At 41.3% G+C, this 12,522-nt stretch overlaps 1 protein-coding gene across 1 annotated transcript; it reads left to right on the forward strand.

The window, feature by feature from the left end:
• Positions 1–3,356: 3,356 nt before the first annotated feature.
• On the forward strand, positions 3,357–8,905 carry LOC117570739 (paired box protein Pax-6). The gene is made up of 5 exons (XM_034252561.2): positions 3,357–3,912; positions 4,493–4,831; positions 6,019–6,159; positions 6,279–6,838; positions 6,914–8,905. Exons 1-5 carry the CDS (start codon positions 3,792–3,794, stop codon positions 7,709–7,711), a joined length of 1,959 nt encoding a protein of 652 aa, XP_034108452.1. The 5' UTR covers positions 3,357–3,791; the 3' UTR covers positions 7,712–8,905.
• Positions 8,906–12,522: the final 3,617 nt, after the last annotated feature.

The raw sequence follows: 12,522 nt of genomic DNA on the forward strand, positions 1-12,522 counted from the left end.
TTGATTGATTATTCGACTTAATATCGACTAATATCGCTAACCAATAGGGAGCAAGAAGAAGATCGAGTGTAATCGGCGCCAATTCAAAATTTTGAATACTTACGAAAATTAAAAATAAAAACTATAATTAAAGTGCTGCAATGGGTGAGTAATTAATGTGTTCTATTTAGTAATTATTGATTTGTCAATGAGCAAACATTAGATGATAATTAAGTCATAAACAATAATGTATGGGCATGTGGATAAAATTTCGCACAACAAAACACATAATATTAAAGTAGGTAGCATGTGTGGGGACTTAAGCACACACCTGGTGCACCAAGCCGTCACTTCAATTGCATTGTGATTATGACTCGCAGGCACACACACACACACACAATCACACAGATACAGAGAGCAGAAACTTACAATCTTGAGCGATGAATAATCAACTGCATACTTTAAAGCTCTTAAATTAAGGCAGCAACCTTATTACTCCGTAATGATTGCGTGCTCGAAGACCACGGGCCACGTCGTTCACCGTTCATCGGTCGTCGGACGTTGGTCGTCGGTCAATACAATCTATATGCATATTTGTGTATGTTCATATATACATATCGACACAATACATATAGTATGTGTGCCACCCAAATGGTCAAGTGTTTTGTGGATTATGGCGAACGGACGCGATCGGTAATCGAATTAGGTAAACAAACACTCAATAAAGCGAGTGTTCGTTGTGCATACGCGTATAGACACACACACACACTCACACACACATTGAGGCGAGTCAGCAGCGAGATTGGGATTGCGATTGCGCCGTGATGACAGGCTAAAACTAAATGAAATTTCGTTAAAGGTGGTCGCTTGCGGCCTGGCTGCGAACCATCTGCTTGTGTGAATGCTTGATTGTTGAAGTGCCACTTGATGGCGCGAGGGCGCACGCTACTCTCAAGCTTCCCCTTCTCCGTTCCCAACTCCATCGCCATCTCCATCTCCATCTTCAACTCCAACTCCAAGTCGGACTGCTCGATTCACATCTTATTTACATAGTAAATTATTCCTGTTCGATTGTTTGCGTTTGCTCTGGATCTCTGGCATGAAAGCACTTGAGCGTCATCGTCAGCTTTCATCGTCGTCGTCAGTTCATTCATGATTTACCTTTCACAATTTGATTTATCTGCATATGTATGTTATGTGCATTTCATATGTTGCTCTCTGTCTGTCGTAGAAAAATATTTGAGCTCATTTTCCTGTGCAATATTTTTGTGGAGCCGTTAGTGAGACATCTTGTTATGGAATATTAAGCATTTTTCTTTTTTTTTCTTGAACATGTGCGCAGTTTTATGTTCTATTAATCCAGGAACTGGGTAATTGCCTTCGTTTGAGATGATCACCGCCAGCAGCAAGCAGCCAAATCAAATCACAAAGGATCAGTGCAATTTGGCTTCTGTGCAGCCAGCACTATTTGCCAATGCCCCGAAGTTGCAAGAGGCAAGAAGCAAGAGGCATTCTGTGTGGTTTGCCAATCACGCCATGTGTAGCTTAGTTGCAGTTTCGATTCAGATTTGAGTCGCCTTGCCCAAGCAGCGCATCAATCATTCATCACGCACACCACAAACACACAGAGAGTGAAAGAGAGAAAGACGAGTCCGAAGACATGACAAGACAAGATCAGAGTCCACAAACCTGATCGCATTCGCATTCTGCACACTGAGCAAATCTTGAGCTTCTCTAAGTTGACGTACATAACATATCTGGCAGCTGGTTTTGATCTTCAAATCGTGCATTAAACTCTCTGAAGCGCAAGTTTCCTGATGATGCATTGAGCCGCAATACATATAAGAAATAAGTCAACACAAGAAATGAAATAAAAATATGTACATATATGCAAGCATTTGAAATAACTGAGAATTATTTGAAAAATTTATGAGAAATTTAACTGATCTATATATCTATCTTTATTCTGTTAATGCTTGCAAATTAGAAACTCCTTTTAGGGCAATTTTAATTAATGAAAAATTCAAATTTTGGGACAAGTTGTGAATTTTAATCGACTAAAATGGGAAAAATGCTTATAGAAATAAATTAGATTTATTTTGTACTTTATTTATATATTAAAAAAGGAGCACATTTTAAATTAACTTAGTAAAGCCTAAAGTTATGTTTGACCAAACGTATATGTCATTAATTAATTGAAGAACTTAGCTCTATTTGTGCTTCGCTGAAACATATGCGTGCATGTCTAATATCAAGTCGAATATCGAGATCAATGCACTCAAGCATATAATTGTCTTTCCTTTCACCACAACGTAATCAAGGAGGCGTGGCCAACACAATATGTTTATCCTCATCAAATTTAATAATAATTATTAATACCCTCATATGCCATACTTTAGGTGGAAAATGAGATAGGCATGCAATATAAATTTGTGGTTTGTTCTTCCTTTTCTTTTTAAACTTAATAAAAATATTTTATTTAAAAAATGCGGCAGTTACAATAAATACTTCAAATATGAAACTAAAATAATTAATTTGAGTTAAGTTAAGCTTAAGTTACAATTTATTAATTTTTGCGATGACTTAAGAACAAGTTGAATATGTTTTAAACACTATTTTTCAATTTTAGTTTAGTTTTAAATTTAATTTTGTATACAAAGTTTAGTTTATGCTTATTATAGGGGTTGCAGCTCTTTCAATAAAAATTTCCACCTCTTAAGGTAATTGAATTTAATTGAAATTTATTTGATAAATAATTAATCAAAAAGTTTTTCGATATTTGAAAGGTGAGCAGAAGCGTGCATGTTTGTAAACTTGCATTCATTTTCTTTTCAAGTAAGTTTTAATTGTTGCACAGTCTGATATTTGTTTGGTATGCGACAATTTTCCAAGCATACTTATCACTATTTGATGCATATGTACACATAAGCATTTCCTTTTCATAAATAAATTGCACTTCCCCTGACACAAACACACACACAGAGAAACGAGTAGAAGCAACATTTGCGGAGTTTTCTTCTTTTTCCTGAGGCTGGTTGTTTATACGCTTAGACGCAGTCATGAGCGCGTTGGCCACTGCCTACTTAGCGCGCTCAGCGCCGATTCGATTGTCGTCGGGTGTGTGAGAGGGGGGAGAGAGTCATGTGTAATTGCATGAATTGTGTGTGCGCCAACTGGCAGATGCTATACTGTCGTCCCGCTCACACGCGCACAGTGCGCCTGAATACGGCCGCCATTATGAATGTGCGCCGAAGTTGAAAAACCGGTTGGCGCGTCAGATGCACTCAAGCGATTGAGTGAAACGAGAATTGAGTGGAGTGACGACGGCAGCGAACCTAGGCCCAGGTGAAATGAAAGCCACTTGCGGCTGCCACTCAGTGTGCTGAGAGCGGCTTTCACGAGAACAACGTTAAAACGGGAAAACACAAAACACACACAAACAACAAAAACGTCGTCGCTTGAAGACGGGCAACTGCAGCAGCACACGGCAAAGGCAAAAAGGCAACTTAACTAATATCATCATCAATAATCGGTTGTGCAATGTGCGCGGGTGATGCGAGGTGTATCGTAGAACGTTATGCATTTAATTGGCCGAATTGCGTTTCCGTTTGCCACTAAAGTGCGATTCGCTATTGTAGCCCATAATCAATAATTGCCGCCGTGAACTGTGAACTGTGAACAGAGTGAGACAGAGAGTGAGACGAAGAGTGACTGTGACAGTGCTAACTAACTAAATATATAAGAGCTTAAATTGTGATTGGAAATCAAATCGATTCCGTACAGCGATTACGATATTTAAAACGGCTACGGACATGTTGATAGAGCCGAGCTTGAACCGTGACTTTGGCTCGCTAACTGCTGCAAGTTCTGGCATCGCACACTGGAAAATGGAGCCACATCCCCAACGATTGCCAACACTGGGAGCACACAGCAGTAAGCATACTAAAGTACCAACAATACAAATCGATTGCCGACGGCAATTGCCAATCGATAGCAGAGTTTAACTTCGAGTGCGCAATAAAGCAGCTAACAAATTCATAAATGAATTTCGACAAAATATTTGTTTTTGAAAGTTAAACCCATTTATTGCTAATTAACAAATGGGGGTGGGGAAAAATGCCAAATCGACAGCAGCAGTTTAGGTTCACACACACACACACACTTCAACACACAGCTGTTTAAATATTTTAATTTAGTTTTTATTGCGCTCGAATTTGCGAATCAGAAATCCATTCAAGAAAGTCTCTTTTTCTTGCTTTCCGAGCACATTTTTTTTATGAATGTTGTGCGACAATTGAGGAACGCCATTGTTTTTTTGTTGTTGTTGTTGTTGCGGCACGACTTTGTCGTGTTTTGGCTCGTTTTTAGAAACAACGTCAACACAATTAACCATTAATTTATCATAATTAAGCATTGTGACGGGCAACACACAGTACAGTAAAGTAAAGTAAAGTAGTAGAGCAGCAACACTTGATAACAATGGCCAATTATCATTCAATTCGTTCAATTGCAGTGTCGGCATCATCGGCAGCAGCAGCAGCAGCAGCAGCCGCGGCAGCATCGCCAGCAGCCACAACACCGACAACAGCAGCGCCAACAACTGTGCAAATACCACCAGGTTTCGTTGGTTCCACGGCTGCTGCGGCTGGTGGCAACGGTGCCTCTGGCACCACAGCAGCCACAGCAGCCGCAGCAGCGGCGGCGGCAGCAGCAGCGGCTGCCACGGGCAACACACTCGGCGCGTTGATGTCGCAGCATCGCCTCTTGGAGTTCTCGCGCTTTGGCGGCCTGCGTGGCTATGACATTGCCCAGCACATGCTGACACAGCAGGGCGCAGTGTCCAAACTCTTGGGTAAGTACAGCAGTTATATAGGGGAGAGGGGACAGTGCGATAAACACTTTGCTCGATTTGTGTGTGTTGCCAATTTGTATGTGATAAACACAATTACGCATAATGTTAACATAACGTTATTATCCTGACCGCTGAGGCATGTCAGTGTGACGGTAACAACCCAAGTTGTCCCAGTCCCAGTGCCCGTTGCAATTCATACACAGAGAGAAAAGGTTGATCTAATATTCAAACCAAAAAAGTACACTTTAAACATTTCCTGTTATTGATAATTATAAGAGCAGTTTTTGAATTTTATTATCGATTCATTACACAATTCGAATGATTTCTAATTTTCTTTGGATTTTGCTAGAGATTGAGAGTTTAATTCAATATCTAACTGCATTTTAGTGATTAAGATAAATAATGTAAATATAATAATGATATAGATAAATAATTAAAACTTAACAAGAACAGAGAAGAAAAGTTATTTAAAAAAATTGCAGTTGATGGATATTATAAATAACTGTATGCAGAAAATAATAATTGATAAATAAATAGAACAAAATAAAAATATCGTGGATTTCTAATGAATATTATTAATAAAATAAGAAAAATTCAAGTAGTATTGAAAAGTATTTACAAAAAATATAGACAGCTCCCAATGATCATAAGAATAACTATTTGCGCATTAAATTACAAAAAAAAACATAAACAAATGTGATATGAACGAAGTTAAATTATTTTAATTTTTGTTGTGAAGTCAAGTTTTACCAACAAAATTTGAATGTGTGGTAATGTTTATTCCGTATATTTATTTTTAACGAGTTGATTGATCCTTTCTCTCTGTGTAACTCCAACCCTATCCCTACTTATGTCGACTCCTGCCTTCGGTCCTTCGGTGTGCATAATTTGGGCACTTAAAGTTGCATAAACGCCTCGAACGACTGCGGTTTGCTCTGTTGGCTCATTAATCATAACGTGCCCTAATCGCCGCAGTCGGGAACAGGAGTAAGCGTGTTAAGAGGCAAGGGAAGCTCCTTGTCGCTTGTCTGATGATGCGGCTTGATAAAGCTATTAAACGCCAGAGTAGCCAGCACAATTTTAGCGTGGGTTGCCGCAGAAATTATGCTTGCGATCGATGCAACAATTGTCTCATTATTGTTATTAACCATTTGTGTTGTGTTGTGCTGTTGTTTTTGCTTCCGCAGGTTCGTTGCGACCACCTGGACTAATTGGTGGCTCCAAGCCAAAAGTGGCCACACCGACAGTCGTCTCCAAAATCGAGCAATACAAACGCGAGAATCCAACGATCTTCGCCTGGGAGATACGAGAGCGTTTAATCTCTGAAGGTAAGTCCGGTAATTGCAGTTGCAAATCAATCTCGAGCTTGAGCCTTGGATTATCTGCACGCCATCGCGAGCGGCAGCAATTGAAGTTTCAGTAACTAAAAAGCACAAACTCTACGCAGGTGTCTGCACAAATGCCACAGCACCCTCGGTGAGCAGCATCAATCGCATTCTGCGCAATCGCGCCGCGGAACGTGTGGCCAGCGAATTTGCTCGGACCGCTGCCTATGGCTTGTATCCGCCACCGCCGCATCCCTACGGCAGTTTCACCTGGCATCCGGGCAGTGTAGCTGGCAACTCCCCCGTGCCGCCGCCACCCTCAGCGCTGTGGCCCGTGGCTGCTCCCACGCTGGCGAATCTGCCACCGAGTGCAGGCAACTCGACGCCTGGAAGTCTGAGTTTGAGCTCTGCTAATCTGCTGGGCAGCGCTGCGCCTATGAATAGAGCCATTTCACCGGGTTCGGGCAGCCACGAGACGCTGGAGTCGGCAGATGAGAATCGACAGATTGACTCGGATTATCTGGACGATGATGATGAGCCCAAGTTTCGACGCAATCGCACCACGTTCAGTCCGGAGCAGCTGGAGGAGCTGGAGAAGGAGTTCGACAAGAGTCACTATCCGTGTGTGAGCACCAGGGAGCGTCTCTCCAGTCGCACCAGTCTCAGCGAGGCGCGTGTTCAGGTAAGTCTCGATACTGCCCACTCTCTCTAGCTTTTGGGGCAACAGCTAACGGCAATCTTCACAACAAACAAACAGGTTTGGTTCTCAAATCGTCGCGCCAAGTGGCGTCGTCATCAGCGTATGAATCTGCTGAAGCGCCAGCGCTCCAGTCCCGCCAATCCTATGCATTCGCAGCAGTCCAACGATGGTCCAGTCGCCACCAGCTCACCCACGCCCAGCACACACAGCAATACGTCGGCGCCCACAACGCCTTTGGCTCATCAATCGCTGCTCTGCGCTGACTCGCCGTTATCCTCGGCCCAATCACCACCTGCTGTGATGATGCACCCGCTGCACGCGTTACCTCCCGCACCGCCTGGACATCACCATCACTTGCCCGCGCATCCGGCTGCGTTGCAGCTTTTCAGCCACTATCATCATCAGCAGCAGCAGCAGCAACAACAACAGCAGCAGCAACATTCTCCAACTTCGGGAGGTGTTTGCGGCAGTCCAAACTCGGGACTTTCGATGGGCGGCGAACGCAGCGCCTTTCGCAGTCTGGTTGGTTCGCCATCCGCGGCAGCTTTTGCTCTTGGCCTAGCTCGACAATATGCGGTGGCTGCTTCGCTAACGGTTGCTGAGGAGCAGCGCTCGCGGTTGCACTATCCGGGTGGGGAGTGTGTGACAACAGCGGCGACATTGGCGGGGACAGCGGGGTCGACGGTGATGGTGGACAATTCTTCGTCGGATTCCGATGAAGAGATCAACGTGCACGACGATTCTGATGCTGAAATTGAGTCGCCAGTGGCTAAGGTGGCCCGCATGTCATCCTCTGATGCACCGACAACGACAGCGGCGACGACAACGTTGCAGCTCCTAAAGCATGACCGCTAAGGGCGTGGCACAAGGCGTAGCTTCAAGTCGATGTCCGACGTGGGGACGGCAGCGGTAGCTTCTAATTATAAAAGTTGAGTTGTGTGCGCGTTTCTGATTGACAGCGACAAGTCGAGCGACCCCATCGCCCCAGGGTAGTGTAGGAGGGAAGGCGGCAGGCGGAGGGGGGCGTTGCCGTGCATGTTGCACTCTGAAACCCGAGACAGCGACAACGACAACTGCAGCGACTGCGACAATGTAAGCAAAAAATACAGCAAATAAAATAGAGAGAAAAAAATAAAACAAATCGAAAACCAAAGTTAAAATGCTGCTCACCCACATGGCTGCGGATCAAGAGACCCGAGACTTGTGTGTGCCGCAAGCTGCACGTTACACGTTACACTGTGTTGCAGTTGCAAGTTGCGCGCTCTGTAATTGCAATTGCAACAATTGCGTGTGTGCCTAAAATTAAACTGAAATTGTAACTAATACTTAACAAGGGGGGTCGCCCCTCTATTAGAGCGTGTTTGTGTGTTTGTGTGTGCCCCAGTTCGTATACTTATTTCTATTACGAATACAACTAAGAGTACTTTATTTATTCATTGCCGGCCGTAGGTCGTTTTCATAGCTCTCCTTCTCTCTCTTTCTCTGTATCTGTATCTCTATCTATTATATCTTTACTATCTACTACTAGCTGCCGGCTTACCTCATCACCATTTAAGGCTATAGCGTATGCAATATTTATCTGTAACTTAGCCCTAGCTCCTAGGCTTAAGCTTAGCCATGTATGCTCATTAAGTGAGAGCTGCGAGACGTGTCTACAGTGCGTGACATGCAAATAGCACAACATAAGTGACAACTACTTTAAATTTTATTTAAATTAAATGTTCATTCAAATAAATTATACTTTATTTATACTTTATTGTTTTATCAAAATATTTTATTATTTATTCCCCCGTTGCTATTTGCTTGGCCAGCACTGTAGATGTCTGTATCTGTAGATACCCATTTTACCAGTATGAGTGTGTAACGAGTACGAGTTCGAGTACTCACTGTGTTGTCTTTGGTTGCGTTTGAACTGATATTGATACCAGGAGTATGTGAAGAGAAAAGCGACAATCGGAGGAAAGTCGTCGTGGTACTTTATATGTAATTCAATTGTACATTTACGATGGCTCAAAATAACTAACTACTTAGTCTCTCAAAAAACATTATAAACGCAATAATAAACTGTTGAAAAAAATATAATTTGTTGTGTTTTTTGGGATCAGTATTTCTTATTTTGTGTGTAGATTGTTTCATCAGCTGATTGAAGACTTCTAACATTGATTCGGGATCGAGTAATTGTCGAGAAGATTGAAAGACTGAGTTTCGAATGAATTAATATGGCAAACTCTGGATACATTTTTGAAGATCCTAAAGATTCATGCGCGTTTTACTGATTGCTCGAAAACTGATACTCTTCATGCGGAGTGTATAAATATAAAAGATTTGATTGTTTTTAGATCGCATGATTGATTTGACGATAGACTGAATGTAGTTCACATAGATTCAATCATGTATTGATTGAATGACTTGTTGAATAACTAGCGAAAAATTTCAGACATTGTTAATCAACTGATTGACAAACTGATGGGTTAATGTTTGCAAAAGTGATTGATTGGCTGATTGATCCACACAAAATTGATTGAATGGGTAAAGGTCAATGCATGAACTACTTCATATATTACTCATAAAGGAAGAGTACGGAAAACTTTTATTCAAAACTAAAGTTTTTGCCAAACAATTTTTATAACAATTTAAAAACCTTTCGAGTTGCTAAAGTTAAAAAGACTACAAGGCCTAATGGAAGCTTTAGTAATGGTGTGTATTAATTTGAAACAGAGCCGAGGCGAATTTCATATGCATACGACTTAATAATACGACTCATTAAGTAGTATTAATCTTCATTCAATTGATCTATTAAGTGCTCAGCATAATCAAAAGAAGAAATACAACTTCTAACTCTCTAAATATTTACTGAATTCCAAATTCGAACCCAAATAATCATCGACACATCGACATGTTAGAAAGAAAGATAGCGAGAGAGAGAGAGAGAGGAGGGGAGGGGAGAGTAGAGTGAGACGTGACAGCGACAAAAAGCACAGCGAATGGGCATAAATAAACATTTAACACTCAAAAGCTTCTTAAAACGTTATTAAATATTAATTTAATCAATATGTATTGTGAGTGTGTGTGTGTGGAGCGAAAGAGACGGCAGAGAGAAGCAGGGTAGAAAGAGAGTGAGAGGGAGATATGGAAACGAAATTGAAACCGAAAACGAAGTCAAAATCAAAATACGCGCATAGAAATCGCTTAAATTTCGAGTGTAATGGCCAATATGTCCAAATCTGGTTGATAACATCGACATTTTAATTATAACCAAATGAAGCCGCGCGCACACACAAAAGCGAGACAGACAGAGCTGGTGAGAGAGAGAGAGAGAGGGGGTAACAGATGGCACTAGAGACGAAGTCGGAGACGGGGAAGGCGACTCTGGCTCTGGGATTTGTTGAGTTGGGGACGGTGACGGTCCGGCTAACCGATTAAAAATGCAGAGTCAACTAAGCACATAAATCAATGTAAATTATGGTGTTAACAAAAGGCAAACGCGGCTCTCGAACGCGGCTCAGGCGCGACTTCACGTTCAGGTTCTGGCCGAGATTTAAATGAGTCGGACTCGTAACCAAATTTTTCGAATCTGATAAGCGGAGCGCGACGATGTCGATGCTTAGATGCAGCTGATCAGCGTTTTTTTTGATGGTCCCATTCTGTTACTGATTCTCGATTCCCGATGCCTGTTACCAATGCTCAGCCGTGCAAGCGTGCGCCGAGTCACACACAAATTCAATTTGCTTGACTTTTTATGAGCCAGCTTCCCCTTTAACCCCCCTTCTCTCTCTCTCTCTCTCTCTCAGTCCCCTTGACTTATTCTAATTTAGTGCTGGGCTGGTCGTGAGCATTCCTTTAATAAATTTAAATCACCTTCTATTGAAAATATTTTCACCTCTCGCTCCATAAATTATGCCTAACTTATACACATAGTACACACATTATGCAGGTGTGCTGAAGTGAGATGGCAAGCGGGTAAGTGTGCTAGAGTGAGCTGGCAAATGGTATCAATGTTGCATGTGGTTCGTTTTCGTTTTTTTTTTTTTTTTTTGCCAATTTGTTCTTAGCTCGTTTCCAGCTACACTTTGCAGTACGCCCCTGGATTAACGAGCCCAGTCCAGTCCAGTCCATCAGCATCAGCATCCACATCAACCTGAGTTGCAGCTACAGCTTCAACCTCATCTCAGAAGGGTTCGCTGTCGAGGAATTGGCTGACAAAGTGGCGCTCTCATGAGCGCCATATAATCGCAGTCAAACATTTTTACGATCCTCTGTGTCTGTCTGGGACTTCTCTCTTTAGGGGTTTTACAGTAAAATTGCTCAGAACTTTGTTGGCAACATTGTTGGGGCCACGAAACAGGCAACAATCTTTTGCAATTCCCCCTTGTTGATCACTGCGCACAGTTTTTATCACTTGGGTTGGCTGAAATCGATGAACTTTACTCGACAGTGTTCCTCGCACAGTTCCAGTTTGTCTTCCCGTTCTTCCCCTCCTTCCCTCCCCCTCTCCCTTTGTGACGCTGGCCACCGCCACCCGCTAGGGGACCAGGTGATAAATCTGTTGGGAACGCCGACACAACATTTCCATCTCATAGTCTTAAATGGACCATAAAAGCGCGAAATCCCAACACGAGCAATAACTAAAGTTAGTTACGTTAACTAATACATCAACAATGTTGCAAACTTTTCTTCTTCTTCTTCTGCCACTCTTCCAGGTCCAAGTCCAGCTTTAGGTCTGTCTTTAAAACTGTCTGCCTGCCCTCTGACCGGCAATAGATCATAGATTTACTGACGAATGCTAATATACTCAAACTCATTCCAGCATTGCAATTGTTTTTCATTTCTTGTCTTACCCGATAATATTCTATGTCGTAAAATTCAGCAAAGATCTTTCGCGAGATCAAAGTAAGTTTAGAAAATTCGGTTTTTTATGATGATTTTTTTGCTAAACGTTTTTCAGTTAATGTCCAAGGATGCCTAATTGTAATGATGTTGCGTTGAGCTACCACCAAAGAAGATTAAAATACACTTCTAACAACAATTATGTTGAAAAAACTAGTATTGAACACCAGAAAGTAAACATTAATACATTTCTAATTATAATGATGTAGAAAAAGTAATAGTGTAGAGTCACCGCCAAGGAAGTTTTTTATACACTGTGAAACTTTTCTCATAGCGTTCAAATCTATTATAAGAGCTTTTCATTAGGTCAGATAAGCAATAATTTGGAAAGTTTATGTGATTACAGTTTGTATAGAAGTTGTTTAAAATTTGAAAACGAAAATGATAAAATACATTTGATAGCTTCAGCAGAAAAGGGATTTATGTGCAAGCATTAAAAGTGTTGTTGATTTTTTTAAATCCATTTTAGCAATTTAAAAGTCAGTCAAAGTATAGGTAAGTATTATCAAATGTCGTAGACAAATAAAAAATTTAATGTATTTACTACAAGTCATCGCAAAATATGATATATGAATGAAAATATTGAAAATAGATGGTCTTATTATAAGTATTTTTAAATTCAATTAATCTAACTTTAAAGTGGCTTGTTTTCAAATATGTCTATTTTATTAACTTAACTCCTAAAATGCCTTTCCCCAAGTGAAGGTCAAGTAAGAAACTTTTGATTTCTACGATGACAAATTTGCTTAGTTTGCTATACATGTATTTAAATATTTTTG

This window comes from Drosophila albomicans, chromosome 3, assembly GCF_009650485.2.
Source record: "Drosophila albomicans strain 15112-1751.03 chromosome 3, ASM965048v2, whole genome shotgun sequence".
In the NCBI taxonomy this organism is placed as follows: Eukaryota; Metazoa; Arthropoda; class Insecta; order Diptera; family Drosophilidae; genus Drosophila; species Drosophila albomicans.

What these genes read in the sequence shown, in the direction of transcription:
- LOC117570739 (XM_034252561.2), top strand. Translation starts at nt 3,792, where the DNA reads ATGTTGATAGAGCCGAGCTTGAACCGTGACTTTGGCTCGCTAACTGCT. An exon ending in AGAGCGTTTAATCTCTGAAG is followed by an intron (nt 6,160 to 6,278) that starts GTAAGTCCGGTA and finishes AACTCTACGCAG; the next exon opens with GTGTCTGCACAAATGCCACA. An exon ending in TCAGCGAGGCGCGTGTTCAG is followed by an intron (nt 6,839 to 6,913) that starts GTAAGTCTCGAT and finishes ACAAACAAACAG; the next exon opens with GTTTGGTTCTCAAATCGTCG.